Source organism: Chiloscyllium plagiosum, chromosome 1 (assembly GCF_004010195.1).
Source record: "Chiloscyllium plagiosum isolate BGI_BamShark_2017 chromosome 1, ASM401019v2, whole genome shotgun sequence".
Taxonomy (NCBI): Eukaryota; Metazoa; Chordata; class Chondrichthyes; order Orectolobiformes; family Hemiscylliidae; genus Chiloscyllium; species Chiloscyllium plagiosum.
In genome coordinates, this window is record NC_057710.1 from 23,436,014 (window position 1) to 23,456,025 (window position 20,012).

General features: G+C 42.0%; 1 protein-coding gene across 3 annotated transcripts in view; it reads left to right on the plus strand.

Annotated features, from left to right (window-relative positions):
• The first annotated feature begins 2,292 nt into the window (after positions 1-2,292).
• Positions 2,293-20,012, plus strand: part of cd8a (CD8a molecule) — a 26,836-nt gene continuing 9,116 nt past the window's right edge. Inside the window, exons 1-8 of one of the 3 annotated variants that reach the window (XM_043703658.1) lie at positions 2,297-2,978; positions 3,736-4,059; positions 4,271-4,387; positions 6,220-6,330; positions 6,441-6,480; positions 9,812-9,860; positions 14,772-15,280; positions 15,568-15,572. In XM_043703658.1, coding sequence (XP_043559593.1) covers positions 2,858-2,978; positions 3,736-4,059; positions 4,271-4,387; positions 6,220-6,330; positions 6,441-6,480; positions 9,812-9,857 — 759 coding nt within the window. In that variant the 5' untranslated portion in view covers positions 2,297-2,857 and the 3' untranslated portion in view covers positions 9,858-9,860; positions 14,772-15,280; positions 15,568-15,572. Of the gene's footprint in view, positions 2,979-3,735; positions 4,060-4,270; positions 4,388-6,219; positions 6,331-6,440; positions 6,481-9,811; positions 9,861-14,771; positions 15,281-15,567; positions 15,573-20,012 lie in introns of all 3 variants that reach the window. The other 2 variants (XM_043703745.1, XM_043703568.1) reach the window with 2 other exon arrangements.

Here is a 20,012-nt window from a genome sequence, read left to right on the forward strand (position 1 = left end):
TCGATAGCCAGAGACTATTTCCCAGGGCAGAAATGACTAACACGGGTCATAGTTTTAAGCTGGTTAGAGGAAAGTATTGAGGGGATGTCAGAGGCAGGTTCTTTACACAGAGAGTTGTGAGAGCATGGAATGCATTGCCAGCAGCAGTTGTGGAAGCGATGTCACTGGGGACATTTAAGAGCCTCCTGGACATGCATATGGTCACAGAAATTTGAGGGTGCATACATGAGGATCAATGGTCGGCACAACATCGTGGGCTGAAGGGCCTGTTCTGTGCTGTACTGTTCTATGTTCTATGTTAATGTAGTTTCCTTGCCCATCAGGTTATGGACTCCAGATTGAGAGGTGGGGACACTACGCAAAGTGCGACAAGACCTCCTTGAATTTGATATTTTACATGAAATGCAAACATTATGAAAGTACATGCATTTCAATTTATCACGGGTAATAGGAAACTACTCACCCAATTTGACAAAATAAATTGATCAGAGCCATAAATGTAATTCCTTTGAAATCTGGTAGAAATCTTGGAATTGGGGCAAGGTTTTTTTATTGAGGAGATAACAACAATGAAGTCACTCGATACAAACTCCTGCCAAGTATGGGGGGGGGGGGGGGAGGATCTGTAAATCTAATTAAGCAATTCATTTTAAACAAATTAAAGAAAATGTGGCATCGATAAATGAAGCAGTATTGGAGCATGCAGCAGAGGCTAAGCTAAGCAGGACATGCAGAGGATGGAAACAATGGCAATCTGGTAAAACGGGCGGTTGCTGTGTGGGGAATATTGAAGTCTCGCATACACCAAGGGCGGCACGGTGGCTCAGTGGTTAGCACCGCTTCCCTCACAGCACTAGGATCTCAGGTTCGATTCCAGCCTCGGGCAACTGTCTGTGTGGAGTTTGCATATTCAGTGTGTGGGTTCCCTCCAACAGTCCAAAGATGAATTAGCCATGCTAACTTGCCCCATAGTGTTAAGTGCATTAGTCAGAGGGAAGTGGGTCTGCTTGGGTTACTCTTCGGAGGGTCGGTGTGGACTGGTTGGGCCGAAGGGCCTGTTTCCACACTGTAGGGGATCTAATTGTTGTTAACTGAAATCATTGATTCAAAATATGATCAGGGCAATATATTCAGCACCATTTTTGACAAGAGCCGTAGTTTTATACCTCTAACAAGGTGCGCGGGGCCACCTCTAGTTGTTATATTGATGATAATCTTGCTTCCTGACAATATTCCTTGTGGCAGGCGGAGAAAAATAATGAAGTTATCAGTTCTAACTCCGTGACACTGGAGATCGACAGGCACACCATACATGAATGACAGGGGGGCATAGCTGCAAATTGAGGTGTGATAGGTTTAAGACAGATGTCAGAGGGTGGTAATGCCCTGCCTGCCAATGTAGTTAACTCAGCCACATTAGGGAGGTTTAAACAGTCCTTGGATAAGCACATGGTAATGATGGAATAGTGTACGGGGATTGGCTTAGATTAGTTCACAGTTCGGCGCAACATCGAGGGCTGAATGTCCTGTTCTGCGCTGTATTGTTCTATGTTCTATAAATGAAGGTACTGCAGTTAACCTATATTTCTCATGAAAAGTTGTGTCTTCTTAGGAATATTTGCAAGAATGGTGAAGAGGTTGAATTCCCCGACATATTTCATATAATCTTCTTTCTTCCCTCTTTGATTGTGGACTGGGCCAGACAACCTGATTATGTACATTGGAAGGTGTGGTCCCCCTTTAATTCAATTTCACGGTTAAATATGAAGCCTTTATTGACAATTATTGCAGAGGGTAAATAGCCCATCGAACCGAAGCTATTGCTCCTTAGAATGGATTATGGACACATGGAAATCCACATGTTTGCACCGTATTGTGAATGTGCTGTATATGACATCGGCTAGTTTGAAGGTCTCAGCTCGCTGGTGAACAATTCTCATTTGTTTGATGGTGGTTTGGTTTTAAACCAGCAGCTGGTCCTTCAGAAACAAAAAAAAGTATTAAATATTACTCTTCAATTAAAAAGAAAAGCCCACAGTCTAAAATGTGCAGGTTGGGTGAATTGGCCATGCTAAATTGCCCGTAGTGTTAGGTGAAGGGGTAAATATAGGGGAATGGGTCTGGGTGGGTTGCTCTTCGGAGGGTCGGTGTGGACTTGTTGGGCTGAAGGGCCTGTTTCCGCACTGTAAGTAATCTGAATGTTAATCTTATCTGTACATCCAAGGCACATTGCTGCAGTCACCTGTCACCCACCGGTGCTGTATGTTCAGGCAGCCGTTTCAGTTGGTTCCGGAAATTGCAGTCAAATTACCATTTCAGGCAATGCCCAAATGTTTCAAAAATGTCACACATGTGGATTGAACTGAACCATCACCCACACAGACATCGAATGAGATATGGTCCAAGCAATACCCCAGTCAAAGAGTCCAAATCAAGGAGACCTCACTTTAAGTGGTATACATCTCACAGATGCATAGGAAAAATAAGATTTTCTAAAGTATTTTGTCTGTTCCAAACCCTGTATGTGCACTAATGTAATAGATGAAGGGCAGTTTCAATCTGCTTACGTATTGTTAAAACCAACGTCAATTTAACGGATGCTTGAGGTATGTCTTTCACATATCCTTTGTGACCTGACAGAAAACAATTTGTAACTCAATAAAGTCATGTATCAATTACACTAATCCCTGAAGGCCTAACACAGTGCCACTGTTTGAGATCCAGCGAATCCCAGATATTTGTATTTCATTTCATTTCCAATGGGAGACTGAAACTCATTGGACATGAATGTTCATTGAAGGTACTTGTTAAACAAAATATATCGATACGCCTGCGGAGGTAATGACCTCACGTCCTGATGCGGTGCACTCACGGGTTGTTGCAGAAGTTCCACTCTTTGGTAAACATCGACCTTACACGCAAGTGCCTTGAACCCATCATGAAAATTCTTGGATTCCTCCTCGCGACCCAACTGATAAGTGAGCAATAATATTGAATGATTTATATTCTCTTACTTGTCTCGCAAAGATTAAAGATATTCGGCTATTTGCAGAAGGAAAATGCATACTTTTCGAATTGAAACAGATGGATGAATGTGTTTGTGTCTGTGTGTGGTGGGAGTGAACAAAACATTTTACTTCGATTCATGTATTTAATGCAATTAGAGGCTTTAATCGAAATAGTCGCCTTTTTCATAAAAAAAATCGCTATGTGCTAATTTCTCCGGATTTCATTCCAAAACTAAAACATGTAGCGCTGTATGTTTCTAACGCCCTCCCTGGAAAATTCGTTGGTCAGTTATGTGGGGACGAGTTATCCCACAACGACTCTGTTCACAACGCCAACGTAAAAGGCAATCTATTTCCATTTGGTTTGTAGCCACTAATATGAACATGTTTCAGGTTCAGAAAGCCCCATGTCTCTTGATTAGGGAGTGGATTTTGAGATGGATTCACCAGCACAGGGAATGATGCAGAAATTCAGCAGGTCTGGCAGCATCTCTGGAGTTAAAATTTTGAGTCCTTTTTTTATTTCTTCAGAATGAGTGAAGAGGTTTTGCCCGAAACGTCGATTCTCCCGCTCCTCGGATGCTGCCTGACCAGCACCACACCCTCGACTCTGATCTCCAGCATCTGCAGTCCTCACTGTCTCCTGCTTTCAAAGCTGCCCACCGCGCCCTCCCCCACCCCAAATTAAACACCACTCTGATGTTAATTTGTTTGTGTTTTAACATAGGCACCGTCCTACCGCTTTTATCGGAAAACAAAGTGGTGAAAAAAGGGGGAATCGCTGATGTAATGTGTTCATTGAACGCAGATGAGGGGGTATATTGGTTCCAACAGCCCCAGGGTTCCAAGCCGAAGTTCTTGCTGTATGTAACAGGCGCGGGAAAAGTGAAAGCTCTGACCGAATCCGACAAATACAATGCAGCGAAGTCATCCACCAAAGTGTCCCTGACGGTCAAGAATTTTCAGAAAGAAGACGCGGGGAAGTATTACTGTTTCATGGTCAAGAACATGGCCATGCGTTTTGGGGATGGCATTGAGCTGTATTTTGAAGGTCAGTAAGGTTAAATTATTGATTATAACCCCACGGCTAATTCTACTTTAGTAAATTTTCCCTTTAATATTTCACCACCCGTGGGTACAGCCGGACATTTTAATATTTTAATAGATTACTTCGATTTATGCTCATTTTCATTACTATAGTTTTTTTTTAAAAGCTATTATTAAACGCACGTCTCTTTTTAATTTTGGTTGGTTAAATCCAGAGGTTAAAACTACACCAAAACCAACCACCGTGCCCTCCACGACGCAAGCAAAACCGACTACGCAGGACAGCAAAGGGTCTACTCAATGTCATTCAACTCAAAGAGGTACTCGTCAAGGTGGGTCACACGATCAAGGCGACGCGAACTTTCAGAACAGTCTCCAGAGGCACCTTTCAAGCCCTGGTTCCTCTGATTCAGACACTGTGTCCGGCTCAATGCCAGTTTGATGGATCCTCCTGTCGCCGGACAGAGGCCATTCAGACCACCATTATCATCCTTTCCCACAATAATCCAGCATTGTTTCCTTGTTTTGTCTATCTCTGTGCACCAAATATCGACTGTATTTAAAAACCCCTTAAAATGCGAAGCATCACATCTCAAACATTTCTCACGACGAATCATTAGTTTCCAGAAATCCCTTGGGGGTGGGTGGGGGAGGGGAGTATGGAAGGAGGAAATCACCCAATCGTTCAAAACGTTTTTATTTATTTTGGAATCAGTCCTTAGCGTGTGGGTGTCGCTGGCCGGACCCACGTCTAATTACCCTGGAGGAGACAGCGGTGAGTGTGGTGCTGGAAAAGCACAGCAGGTCAGGCAGAATACGAGGAGCAGGAAAACCGACGGTTCAGGATGAAGGGCCTTTGCCCGAAACGTCGATTTTCCTGCTCCTCGGATGCTGCCTGACCTGCTGTGCTTTTCCAGCACCACTCTGATCTTATCTCTGAACAGGGTCAGCACCATTCTTAACCCCAAAGGTAAAGTGAAACTTTGGTGGAGTGAGAGACGAGCGTCTCTCTCTCTCTCTCTCTCTCTTCCTCCTCCCGCTCTGCTTGCTTGTTGCGGGTGCTCCTCTGATGTGTAACTTTATCAGTTCAGTCCCTCGCCCCTACCCACTATTCCCTGAAGAAAGCGTTGCCGCTTCTTGAAAGGTGGTAATCTCTCAGAATTCGCCCTGGGCGTTCACGCGGTCAGTGGTGGCGCCCAGTTTAACAGTTCACACGCCTTCAGCTCAAAGCAGGCGCTGGAGTTCCCGTTAACCCTGGCAGAGGGTAATTCCAGACCAGTGAAAGCCGGTCCGATTTCAGGGGAAAGTATCTTGCTGTATAACCATGTATCCTGGCGCCGGATCCTTGGGAAATTTAGTGCCTCAATCGTTCTAATCATGATTCTAATCATATCGCCAAAAGAGAAAATGCTGGAAAATCTCAGCAGGTCTGGCAGCATCTGTAAGGAGAGGAAAGAGCTGACGTTTCGAGTCTAACTGACCCTTTGTCTAATTATACCGCAACCACCTTCAAGATCATCAAACCCTGCGCTAGATTTGACTGTGGGAGCATCGCCACCCCTTTCACACAAAGCTCATGGTTTTAAGTGTGAATCTCCAACGGGACGAACATCACTGCAATGGGTTTCTCTGTACACTTAACAATGGAATTCCGCAATGAATTCCTATCCAACAAGATGCACAGTTAAAGGTTTAAACACAGCGGGTTTGAATTTAACATTTCAGTTGGAAGATATAATTAAGTTAATGGCGGAAGGAGGTTAATCCGTGTCTAAATGCTGGAAATTTCTGTCACTTTGTGTGAATTTTACCCGCCAGAATAGCCGGGGTAATTTGTCTAAATTTATCAAACTGATCGGGGGCAGGGTGGGGGGGTTCTGCCTGAAGCTGAGAACAGGCAGCGTCTGCTTCTGGTGTATAATTCACTTCTAATATCCTGGACTATCGGGTTTCTAACTGTATATGTTTACTCCTGTTCTTCCTGGGCATCTTACGGTAATTTCCAATGTTAAATCCAATCATTCTCTCTAAACTATTATTCTATTTATCGAAATTTTTATTTGCTCGCTCAACCGTGTGTGAATTTTCGGCACATTTGCCTTGGCATTCACGTAACAAGTCATGTGCTGTGTTTACATAAGTTCCCTGTTCTGTTTCATTTCAGGGAACACCGAAGTTCCAATGAGCTGCCACCTTATTATCTGGGCTCCTCTGACTGGCGCCGCCGTCCTGCTGCTCCTCGCACTGACCTGTGTCTCCATTGCTTATTGCAGAAGTACATTTTTCAAATCTTTCTCATTTCAGAAAAATTGCCAACTTAACCTTGTAGCTATTAAATCGAACCTGATTGAAATGCGCGCCTACTAAGCTGTATTTGTTTTCCAGGGCCACGCCGGAGACGCTGTCAGCATCAGTTCAGAAAGAGGTCGGTGTTACGCTTGGTTCGTTCACAATAAAAAGACAATCCGGTTTGCAACACGAGAGAGTCGCTTTGATGTAACATCTTGCCACATCTCTGAGAAAGGCAACATAGCGACTATTAAATAGACAAGTTGGCTGCGGGTGGAAATGGCTATACTGCACAAGGAGTTCCATCTCTATGGTGTTAGGAAAGCACAGAGTGGAATTCTTTAATTAGCTTAGCCCGGTAAAGAATTCTATGAAGTGTTATAACGTTAAAAAATCACACAACACCAGGTTACAGTCCAACAGGTTTAATTGGAAGCACTAGCTTTTGGAGCGACGCTCCTTCATCAGGTGATATCACCTGAATGCACATTTTATAAAAGCAGCACTGGAGAATTCTCTGGTCTAATTCGCCCTGGGGTGGGTGAAAGGAGAGGGAGGGGAGAGGAGGAGGAGGCTCCGAAAGATAGTGTGCTTCCAATTAAACCTGTTGGACTATAACCTGGTGCTGTGTGATTTTTAACTTTGTACACCCCAGTCCAACACCGGCATCTCCAAATCGTGAAGTGTTATGTCTTGGAGAGGGATCAAAGCTGACAGCTGATGGACATAAGTTTTGGAAACAATAAAAAGGGACCTGGTGCTGTGTGATTTTTAACTTTGTACACCCCAGTTCAACGCCGGCATCTCCAAATCGTGAAGTGTTATGTCTTGGAGAGGGATCAAAGCTGACAGCTGATGGACATAAGTTTTGGAAACAATAAAAAGGGAAGTCGCAGGTAACCCACATAAGCTAAGAACCCGATGGCACAGGAAGAGACCATTCGACCCATTAAGACTCCAACAGCTCACTTGTACAACGAGGTGATTGGCAGCCAATCCGCCACTTTAAGCGTGCATTCACAGAACCACAGAGTTCCTTCTTCAATGAGTGCAACGTAGCAGCATTATGTATCACGGTCAGGATTCACTGAAACAACTCATTAAAGATTCAACAGCACCATTCAAACCCAACGACTATCACTACCCAGAATATCAAGGGCAGCTGAATCATGGCGGGGCCAACACCAATAAATTTCCTTCGAAGTCCCAAATGATTCTGAGTTAGAAATAGGTCTCTAAGCATCCTCTCAGAGGGTCCGCACACGCTGATCAGCAAGACGGAATTATTGACCTCTGATTCCAGAAGCCCTTAAAACGCAGGGACCTCGGAAATCTACATGGTGGCTAGTTTGACATTCGTTCATCAGTGCTGAATCCAAATCCTGGAAATCCACACCTAAAATCACCTTTGGAGTCCTTCTACATTATAGCATCAGTTTTAGATGCTCATTGTCACCTTCTGAAAAGCAATTGCGACAGGCAATGAATTATAGCTCCTTGTGAAATGCCCACTTCCCATTAATTAATAAACACATTTCAAATTAAAATTGATTCAGTTGAAAAATATCTAATTAGAAATCATTGACTTAAACATTAAGTGTTTCTCTTGTGCCAGATATTGACTGACTTGCTGATTAGTTCCAGTACTTGCCGTTTTGATTACAGATAATATCTATCTTGTTTACAGTTTTCAGTTCTCATACACCACATTGTTTAAAAATGATTTTTAAAAATCATTTCAAATACCCTGTTTTAAAACAAAACCTCAAATCTATTCGTGCAAGATGAAGTAGCATATTTTAGAACGATTAATAATACCCAGAAGACTTTTAATAAAGGGAAGAAACATAGTGATTTTGACAGAAAGATTGTAAATTATCTTGCTAGGCTTTATAAGGACTTTGCATAGAAAACAGGGATATATTAAGACATTGATTAAGTTGGAGTTTCGAGTCTGTTTTGGTATTGAGCAGACTCACTGAGAGGTTACAATTTAGAAGGCAACAATCATGAAGAAAGATTTTGAGGAAGGTTTTAAAGCCAATTAGGGAAGTAGCAAAGCACAAAGACTTAAAGTGGAAGTTCCTGGTATAGGACTTAATCACCTAAATGCTCTTAATCCAACTAAAACTGCTTAGGAAGGGAAATGTACAAGAGCCCAATGTCAGACGTTATTAGGATGTAAAGTAAGTACAGGACTGGAAGTGACCACAAAAGTCCTACAAGAAATTTTAAAATGATGGCATGGATTTTGAATTCAGTGCATTGAAAAGTAGAGGTAATGGAGGTAGCAAGGACAGAACTGATGAATGAATGGGACTTCGTACAGAACAGATTGTAGTTGCAAGTGTGTTTAACTGGATCTGATAAGTTTAAGAAAGAACCTAATTGTGTTTTTTTAATATTATAAATTCTTATAGAGAACTAAGATAGAAAAAATGCACTTAGTGATGGTGAATGATTAATATAGAAATATAGAGTCAGGATAATGATGAATATAGGAATGTACTTTAGAGTTAGGATTCACAAGACCAAAAATAATGCACAGAAAAAGAAAAGCATTTACTTCATCAATCATTCCACAAACCCTATTAAATCTAATTCATCTAACCTTGGGAGGAAACGTTTGTTACATACTGCTGTTCATTTCAACGGTGTTCAAATGAAACTCCATAATATCTATTCTCATAACTCATTGTTCAACTCTTGCCAACTGTGTTCCACAACCAAACTAAATCACCTTCCCTTCACCCAGCCACAAGGGCAAAATATGGGCTCTCTGATGGGCTCTCTTTCATGGGATCTCTGATGTTCTCAGTCTGTTTTGCTGTGTAGAAATCATATACTTATTCAGATTTTGTTTTTGCAGTGTTCAATATTTCATAGTCTGTTAGAAATGTTGATGGTAGACTGTCAGATGTTTAGATTAAGTTTTTATTAAAGCACATAGGAATCCTGACTTTCAATTCCTATCTTAAGCTCAAATGCCATTGTTAAACTGAAGTAACAAGACTTTGAGCTGTGCACTGACGAATAGATTGGCAGAGACCAGAGACATCAGTGGTCCATTAATGAGTTTAAGTTGAGTTTTTAGTGTATTTATTTCTAGTTGTTTTATATTAATTAAACAGATATATTTATTTCAGAAAATATTCACTTAAATTCACTGTTCCATTATTCCTATTTAAATATTTCAGGAATAGACCTATGCCAATACTTAATTCAGTTTTCATAAAGATATTTACTAAATTATGACATAAGTATTTAAAATACATGAAATACATCAGTCACTAACTTTATTGAACAAATTTTCTATATCTAACTATAAGTCATAATTGTTCTATAATCTAGCCATTTCTTTTATTGGCAGGGGACATTTCAAAGCCTACATCAGCTATGACAGCATAATATATTCAAGAAAAATAATTGCTGCTTCTTACATTAACATATTTCTTAATTCATTATAGACCAATTGCTGAAGAAGATAGAAGACCACAAAACAGATACCTTTAACAAGTATGTACTATACTTCAATGAAGGAAAGAACCAAGTTACTATGGCACAAGTTATGATCTTAGTATTGCATAAATATACTATTAGTGCAGCAAAATATGTCAAGCTTTGTGATTACTTAAGAATGAGTCAAATAGACTCTATATACCCATTTAACAATTTTAATTGTAAAGTGCTTGTAACACCATAAAATATCACAATGTTCTTCACTGAGTGATAGTTAACTGATCAAATGTATAGTCTAAAAGATAGGTATTGAGGATTTTAAAAGGGAAGGAGTAAGACAAAGAGATTTGGAGTGGGAGTTCCTGAGATGGGACCTCGATAACTAAATCTGTGATGGCAATTAACAATGCTGAGGAAAGGGAGTATACAAGAACTCAATGTCTGAGATTATTGGGATGTAAACTAAATATAAAGCAGAAAGTGACCACAAAAGTTCCAAATTAAATTTTAAAATTAGATTGAGAATTTTGAATTCAATGCATTGAAAGATGGAGATGATTGAGATCAATAAGAACAGGTTGTGGGTTGCAGAGTATTAGACAAGTTGGAGTTCAGTATGGGAAGAAGTCCAGGATATGAAACATGAGTATGTCTGTGAAGTCAACCTATCAAGATATAAAAATATATTTAAATTGTAAAGCCCTTGAGATTTGTTGGAAATTGATATAATTAGAATAGGGTAGTAGAAGTATGCTGCTTTACTGATAAATGGGACAAAGTTGAGCTCAGGTTGTAGTAGAAAAATAAGTTTCGACAGTTTATTTCAACTTAAGTAAATAGTAAGGTAGATGGTTGAAATCAGAAGAATTTATATAGGATCAAGAAGACTCCCCCTTCCCCAGTGTTAACTGTTCCAAATTCCCTAGGAAACTGCTTACTCCTTTTATTTGGATCTTCCCTTCCAATAGGCTTTGATCTCAATTTGCTACCTTCCTAAACTCCATATTATTTAAAATCTTCTTGAGGAGTCCTTTTTTTTAAATTCTTGCATGGAATATAGGTATCACTGGCAAGGTTGACATTTGTAGCTCATTTCTGATTGCCGCTGAGCTGATTATCTTTCTTGGCCATTTGAGAGGGCAATTAAGAGCCAGCCAAATTTTGTTGGCCTGGAGTCATGTGACTGAGTAAGGAGGGTAGATTTCCTTCACTGAGTGGAAGTTCCTGTCAGTGAATCAGTTTTTATGTCAATCACTTTTTTTAAAATTCCAGATTCTATTGAATTCAAATTTTACCTATTATAAATTCAAATCCATGTGCACAGAACATCAGCCTGGGGCTCTGGATTACTAAAGCAGTGACAACACCCTAACCCTATTACCTCCATTCAATGTATTACTTTGTCAAAAGATTTCTGATAGTTCATGTACACCACATGAATACTTTTATATATTTCTCCAATAGGTCATATCTATCACCTCCTCAAAGAGTTCTGTCAGACTTATCAAGCATAATCTCTTGTCTGAAACCTATGTTGGCTGTTTGTAATTATGTTTTCTTTGTGAAATAATTTAGCCATTTAAAAATCTTTATTAAAGATTGAAAAATATTCTCAACCCCAGAAGCTAACTTAACTGTTCTGAGATTAGCTACTAGACTTAAGCACAACTTTAGGGAGGAAATTCTAGGATTTTGATGCACTCACAGTGAAGAATGACAATATAGTAGTCCCCCCATAACCGCAGGGATACGTTCCAAGACCTACCGCAAAACCCAAAACCATGAATCATCATGAACCAATTCATTTAAATGGGAAATTTACCTTCCCGGCAGCCCCCTGGTCCTTGGTTCTGGAATGCTTTCTGTAATGTGTTCGGCCCATGGAAAACTGCAGGTAACAGAGACTGCGGAAACCAGACCCGCGGATACAGTGGTCAGCCTGTATAATTTTAAGTCAAGTCATTATGTGACTTGGAGGGGATTTCTGTAAGATAGTGTTCCCATGCATCTGCTGCCCTTATTCTTCTATGTGGTAATGGCCTCCATTTAGGAAGGAGTTGTTGAAGCAGCTTTGGTGTATTGCAGAAAATGACACATATTCCTGTCAATGTGGTTAGAACTGAAGGCAGTGAAAGTTTTAATGTGGTGGATGCAATGCTAGTCAAGAAGGCTGCTTTGTCCTGGAGGTGGTTGAGCTTCTTGTGTGTTGTTGGAACTGCACTCATCTAGGCAAAGGGATAATATTGCAATACACTCCTGACTTCTGTTCTGTCGGTAGTGGCAGGTTTTGGGGAATCAGATGTAGGGGTAGCCATGGCGCTTATATGGCTTGTCCAGTTAAGGCTCTAGTTAACAACAATACCCAGGATGTTGACAGTGGGAGATTGTGTGATGGCAATGTCATTCAATGTCAAGAAAGATAGTTAGAATCTCTTGTCAATGACACCTTTTGTAACTCTGCTGATGATTGAGAGCAGGTAGTTATTTGCTGGATTAGATTCCTTCTGTTATTTGTAGACGGAATGTAGCTGTACAATTCCACAATGTTGTAGCTGTAGTGGAGGAGCTTTGCTAGGGATGGATCTAGCCTGAAGCATAGGTCTTCAGAATTTCTCTCAGATGTTGCCAGGATCAATAACAATTTTGTCTTTATTGTTGTATTAATGTCTTCAGCCATTTCATGCTGTCATCTATATTGAATTGAATTGGATGAAGATCTGTAATATTTGACATCTCAAAGAAGTCAAAATGGATCATTCTCTTGGCATTTCTGGTTGAAAATATTTGCAAATGCTTCAGCCGTGTTTCTTTTGCACCAAGTGTTGGTCTCTCCCATTACTGAGGTTGGGAATGGTTGTGGAGACCATGCACCCAATTAATTCTCCACCACCATTCACACCTCAGTGTCACAGAACTGAAGAATTCAATCTGATCTGTTGATTGTGAGATACTTCACTCAACCTATAACATGCTGCTTCAGCTATTTAGCATGCTATGCAATAGTCCTATGTTGCAGAGTCACCAGGCTGGTACTTCATTTGTAAATATACCTGATACTGCTCCTTGAATACTTTCCTACAGTCCTGATTGAACCAAAATTGATCCATTGGCTTGATGGGAGTGAGGGACATGCTGGGCTTTGAGGGTACCAACTAGTGAATACAGTTGTCTTGCTGGTACCTCATGATGATGATTTAAAAGCCTGAGTGAGACTTAGTTTTGTTTACTAGACATTTTCTGAATCTATCACATTTAGCACAGTGACAGTCATGAACAACATAATGAAGGTAGTCCTCAGTGAGAAGGCAGGACTTGGTCTTCTCGTACCAATGGACTTATCAGCCAAGATTGAATAGTGGAACAGAGTCAATGGATCGAATGGCCTAATTCTATTCCTATATCTTATAGTCTTATGGACTTACAGATGCTTCTACATTTGTAGGTAGGTGAGTATATAGTCAAATATGTTTCACCAGTTCTGGTTGGTCTGAGTTCTTCCAGAGCACCTTGAGGAAACCCATGCAGACACGGGGAGAACGTGCAAACTCCACACAGATAGTTTTCCAAGCCGGGAATCAAACCCGGGTCCCTGGCACTATAAGGCACCAGTGCTAACCACTGAGCCACCGTGCTGTCTCCTCACCACCCCCTGCCCCCCCACCCCCACCCCCACCCCAAGGTATGACTCTGTGGGTATGCTTATATCAGACTGTTGGTTGGGTAGAATGTGAGACTTCTGTCTAAATTGATGGATTGATTGCTTTCTTTATTGATCTTTGCATTCAATGTAGGAGTTGGGATGTCATGTTGTGGCTGTAAAGGACATTAGGTAGGCCATTTTAAATTCTGGCCTCCCTGCTTTGGGAAATATGTTGTTAAACTTGAAAGGGTTAATAACAGATTTACAAGCATATTGTCAGGATTGGAGGTTTGAGCTGTAGGGAATGGCCAAATAGACTGGGATAGGTTTATAAAATAATGAGGGGCATGGATAGGGTAAATAAACAAGGTCTTTTTCCCAGGGTCGAGGTGTCCAAAACTAGAAGGCATAAATTTAAGGTGACAGGGGAAGATTTAAAGGAATCTCAGGGGCAATGTTTTCATGCAGAGGGTATGGAATGAGCTGCTAGGAGAAGTGGTGGAGGATGGTACAATTACAGCTTTTAAAAGGCACCAGCCTGGATATATGAACAGGAATATGGGCTAAGTGCTGGCAAATGGGACTAGATTAATTTAGGATATCTGGTTGGCATGGACCAAAGGGTTTGTTTCCATGGTGTACATCTCCATGACTCTGTGTGTATTTTATTATAAATACTGCGATAAGTGTTAAATTACGAGTGAAAAAGTGAAAATTATAAGTGAAAAAAATTGGCATAAGATCCAGTTGTCAGTCAGAAAAATGTTGCAATGTGAATTGGGCTGGCTGTATCTTTGTAATTTGCAGGGTCCAGGTAGATTGCCAGCCTTCTACCCAATTGTTTCCCTTCTTCCACTTCTGCACAGTGGTTTGATTAGTAATGTCTTGCTGGCCTTTGAGAGGCAGGTAAGTTGGACAGACAATGTAAGGATGGCAGATTTCCTTCTGTGAAGGATATTAATGAATCAAATTGATTTCTAAACAACCCAATAGCTTCGATGATCATCGCTTTTTATTGGAATTTTATGGAAGAATAGGATTAAAATTAAATTCCCTGAAATATTAATCAAGGCACCAGTAAATTGATGTGACCATCTTATGTACCAGTGAAAAGTGACCATCCTTTTAATTGAAGCATCATTTTGCAGGGGACACCTTGTATAAAGTGAGCCACTCTCGAAGTTGCAGATACAGTTTGTCATTTATCCTTCTCGGGGTTAGAAACCCAGGGTCTGGCTCATGCTACTGTGCCTGGGATATGGGTTTCTGGCTCACTTTGTTACTGCATGAACACATTGATTAAATTATGACATCTTTCCATGTTCCAGGTTCTTTCCGGAAAATGTGTGTGATCCATCCGTGGATTATCAAACCTTCTGAGAGATAAATGATGCTGCACAGGAGTGACTACGTACTTTAGCGTGCCTTTTTATTTTGCACAACACCCATTCAAATTGCCCCTTTCATTGTTTAGAACATTGCTGTAGCTGACAGAAACTAATACGTGACACGTCCTGCGTTTGGGAAGATATTAAAAAGTGGCGACTGATCTAAATGTAAACTTGTCCTTTTTTCAATATCTGTGTTCTGCAACACTTCAACCCACAAGGATGAAGCTACAGTTTCACCTGGTATCTTTTTGATACTTTTCCCAAACGCCCGGTTGAAATTGGAGGATGAAAGCTGGGCTCTCTATCGGTGTCCTGGTGATCCAGTCTTGCCAAAGCCACCAGTTTCATCCCCATGAGCAGAGTAGCTGAGTGGGGAGTTGGGGGTGGGGTTCAGCTGTGCAAAGGAGGACTTAAACTTAGATTAGATTAGATTAGATTAGATTACAGTGTAGAAACAGGCCCTTCGGCCCAACAAGTCCACACCGACCCGCCGAAGCGAAACCCACCCATACCCCTACATTTACCCCTTACCTAACACTACGGACAATTTAGCATGGCCAATTCACCTGACCCTGCACATCTTTTGGACTGTGGGAGGAAACCGGAGCACCCGGAGGAAACCCATCTGACTTCTTCCAATCTGACTGTGACCACAGCCTCCCAAATGGAATAGAAACCAATTTTTAAAGTATTATTTATTCACAGGATGTGGGCATCGCTGGCCAGAGGGCAGTTAGAGTCAGCCACATTGCTGTCGGTCTGGAGTCACATGTCATGGAGTCATAGCCATGTACAGCACAAAAACAGACCCTTCAGTTCAACTTGCCCCCTGACCAGACATCCTAAATTAATCTAGTCCCATTTGCCAGCACTTGTCCATATCCCTCTAAACCCTTCCTATTCATCTACCCATCCAGATGCAAATGGAATAGAAACCAATTTTTAAAGTATTATTTATTCACAGGATGTGGGCATCGCTGGCCAGGCCAGCATTCATTGCCCAGAAGGCAGTTAGAGTCAGCCACATTGCTGTGGGTCTGGAGTCACATGTCATGGAGTCATAGCCATGTACAGCATAAAAACAGACCCTTCAGTTCAACTTGCCCCCTGACCAGACATCCTAAATTAATCTAGTCCCATTTGCCAGCACTTGTCCATATCCCTCTAAACCCTTCCTATTCATCTACCCATCCAGATGCCTTTTACATGTTGTAATTGTACCAGCCTCCACTTTCTCTGGCAGCTCATTCCTCATACGCACTACTCTTTGCCTGAAAAAATTGCCCCTTAGGTCTCTTTTATATCTTTCCCCTCTCACCCTAAACCTATGCCCTCTAGTTCTGGACTCCCCCACCCTGGGGAAAAAATATCTTGTATATTTACCTTATCCATGCCCCTCATGATTTTAGAAACCTCTAAGGTCACCCTTCAGCCTAACATGTAAGCCAGACCAGGTAAGCTTGGCAGATTCCATCCCCAAAGGACCTTAATGATTCAGATGGGGGGTTTTCCACTGACAATTAACAATGGATTCATGGTTATCATGAGTCACTTAATTCCAGAATTTTTACTGAATTCAAATTCCACCATCAACCATTGAGAAAGCCGAATCCAGACTCCCAGATTGTTAGCCGAGTTTCTGGATTAATAGTCTCGCGATGATACCTCTAGACCCTTGCCTACCCTGATTGAGATTTCAAAGACCCGTGTGTGGGCCAAAATCGAGTCTATCAGTCCCTTTCTGCACACAGCCATGTCATTAGAGAGAACCTTCAGAGAGAATTTGTTGCAACTATGTGTCGAACAAAGAAATTCAGTTCGGGTTTAGGATTTAAGATTAAAGATCAACCAATTGTTTACACGCAACACTCTCCAATACTGGAACTTCCGCATCCAGTCCGAGCGTACACGAAGATTTATGAATTATTTGACTACTTTTTCAATGCTTTTTTACTGGAACATTTTTGTTTAACTTGGGAAGTCCTGTGTTTATTCCCTGTATTTTCCCCTCGATGTCTGTCGAGTTTGGACTATTTTGCTAACCTGAAGTGAGTCGAATGTAGCTTTTGTGTGTGTGTGAGAGAGATATTAAACATTGCAATCAACAACACCCTCGCTCAGGCTTGTCTTTGTGTCGCTTCAGAAACCGCAGCAGATGAGTGGCCACAGCTCTGAGCACATTCTCGCAAATAGTTGCATTGGTTCCTGCAGAGATATAGATGCTACCAACCTCGTCAAACAAGACTGAGTTCCTTCGAGCTAGTTATGTGGAGGGGCAGGGTCGCCTCCGGTTTAATAATATACACACAGCGAACCTGCTCACCCGGGCGAACACTGCCTGATTTTATAAGCGCTTCTCAGTCCTATCCCTTTTGTTTAGAATCTTAACTCAAAAATAAATAATCCATCAACTGCAGATTTGGCGTTGCAGTGAGATACGATCTTGCTCGGGGTGGGGGGGGGGGGGGGGGATTACCTGAGTCTAGATCAGAGTGGTGCTGGAAAAGCACAGCAGGTCAGGCAGCATCCGAGGAGCAGGAAAATCGACGTTTCGGGCAAAAGCCCTTCATCAGGAATAGAAGCAGGGTTCTATTCCTCCACCACTTCCTCTGGCAGCTCATTCCATACACGCATCACACTCTGCATGAAAATGTTGTCCCTTAGGTCCCTTTTAAATCTTTCCCCTCTCAACCTAAACCTATGCCGTCTAGTTCAGAACTCCCCACCCAGGGAAAAGACCTTGTCTATTTAGCCTATTTATGCCCCTCATGATTTTATGAATAAATGGGAGAGCCTATATATTTAAAGTGTGTCACCACACCCCCTCCCCCCCGCCCCCCCCCCCCCCGCCAATACTAGATTCCCCACAAGGGGAGATTTCCTCTCAGCATCCACCAACTCCAGCCTCCTCAGAAACATTCCAATAAGATCACCTCTCATTCTACTAAACCCCAATGAGAATAGTCCCATCTGCTCAATCTTTCTTCCGAAAACAAGTCCTCCATACTAGGAATCAGGTAAGTGAACAGTCTCTGAACTGTGTCAAATGCAAATATAGCTTTCAGCCAGGTCACCAAAAACTGTACAATACCCAGGATGTGCTCTCACCAATGCTGTGTTCACTGAGACGATGGTGCGGGTATAGGACCTTTACCAGTGCAGAGAATACTGTGCCATTGAGGCTGACAAATGTTTATTGAGTCCATGGTGAAGATGGTTGGAAGTGACAAATTTGTGTACAACCATCTCAACAATGGCAGAGGTATTGGAAATTGATGTAAATGATCTTTGCTAAACATAGACTTTCAAACCGAAGAAATTTAAACTTGTACAAATTGACACACTTTCTCAGAAGCTGAGATTACTTAATAATCATAGAAACATGGTGCCATTTACAGAGAGAAGATCATTCAGCCCACTGAGACTATATCTACCTCTCTCTTCCAAACAGGGCAGCCCAGTCAATCCCACTCTACTGCTCAATCCCTGTCACCTACAAGTTTGGTTTATTCACATGCACTTGTCCTTTCAAAACTATTGGCCCAGAAATTATAGAACATAGAACAATACAGCACAGAACAAGCCCTTCAGCCCATGATGTTGTGCCAAACATTTGTCCTAGCTTAAGCACCCATCCATGTACCTATCCAATTGCCACTTAAAGGTTACCAATGATGCTGACTCTGCCACTCCCACAGGCAGCGCATTCCATGCCCCCACCACTCTCTGGGTAAAGAACCTAACCCTGACATCCCCCCTATACCTACCACCCTTCACCTTAAATTTATGTCCCCTTATAACACTCTGTTGTACCCGGGGAAAATGTCTCTGACTGTCTACTCTATCTATTCCCCTGATCATCTTATAAACCTCTATCAAGTCACCCCTCATCCTTCGCCGTTCCAATGAGAAAAGGCCTAGCACTCTCAACCTATCCGCGTACGACCTATTCTCCATTCCAGGCAACATCCTGGTAAATCTCCTCTGCACCCTCTCCAAAGCTTCCACATCTTTCTTAAAATGAGGCGACCAGAACTGCACACAGTACTCCAAAGGTGGCCTTACCAAGGTCTTATACATCACCTCACAACCCTTGAATTCAATCCCTCTGCTAATGAACGCTGATACACCATAGGCCTTCTTACAAGCTCTATCCACCTGAGTGGCAACTTTCAAAGATCTATGAACATAGACCCCAAGATCCCTCTGCTCCTCCACCTTACTGAGAACCCTACCGTTTACCCTGTATTCCGCATTCTTATTTGTCCTTCCAAAATGGACAACCTCACACTTGACAGGGTTGAACTCCATCTGCCACTCCTCAGCCCAGCTCTGCATCATATCTAAGTCCCTTTGCAGCCAACAACAGCCCTCCTCACTATCCACAACTCCACCAATCTTCGTATCATCTGCAAATTTACTGACCCACCTTTCGACTCCCTCTTCCAAGTCATTAATAAAAATTACAAACAGCAGAGGACTCAGAACTGATCCCTGCGGAACTCCACTTGTAACTGGGCTCCAGACTGAATATTTACCATACTACCACCACTCTCTGACTTCGACCGGTTAGCCAGTTCTCGATCCAACTGGCCAAATTCCCCACTATCCCATGCCTCCTGACTTTCCGCATAAGCCTACCATGGGGAACCTTATCAAATGCCTTACTAAAATCCATGTACACTACATCCACTGCTCTACCCTCATCCACATGCTTGGTCACCTCCTCAAAGAATTCAATAAGACTTGTAAGGCAAGACTTCCCCCTCACAAATCCATGCTGGCTGTCCCTAATCAAGCAGTGTCTTTCCAGATACTCATAAATCCTATCCCTCAGTACCCTTTCCATTACTTTGCCTACCACCGAAGTAAGGCTAACCGGCCTGTAATTCCTGGGGTTATCCCTATTCCCTTTTTTGAACAGGGGCACAACATTCGCCACTCTCCTGTCCCCTGGTACCATCCCCGTTGACAGTGAAGACGAAAGGATCATTGCCAATGGCTCTTCAATTTCCTCTCTTGTTTCCCACATAATCCTAGGATATATCCCGTCAGGCCCGGGGAACTTGTCTATCCTCAAGTTTTTCAAAATGCCCAACACATTTTCCTTCCTAACAAGTATCTCCTCTAGCTTACCAGTCTGTTTCATACTCTCCTCTTCAACAATACGGTCCCTCT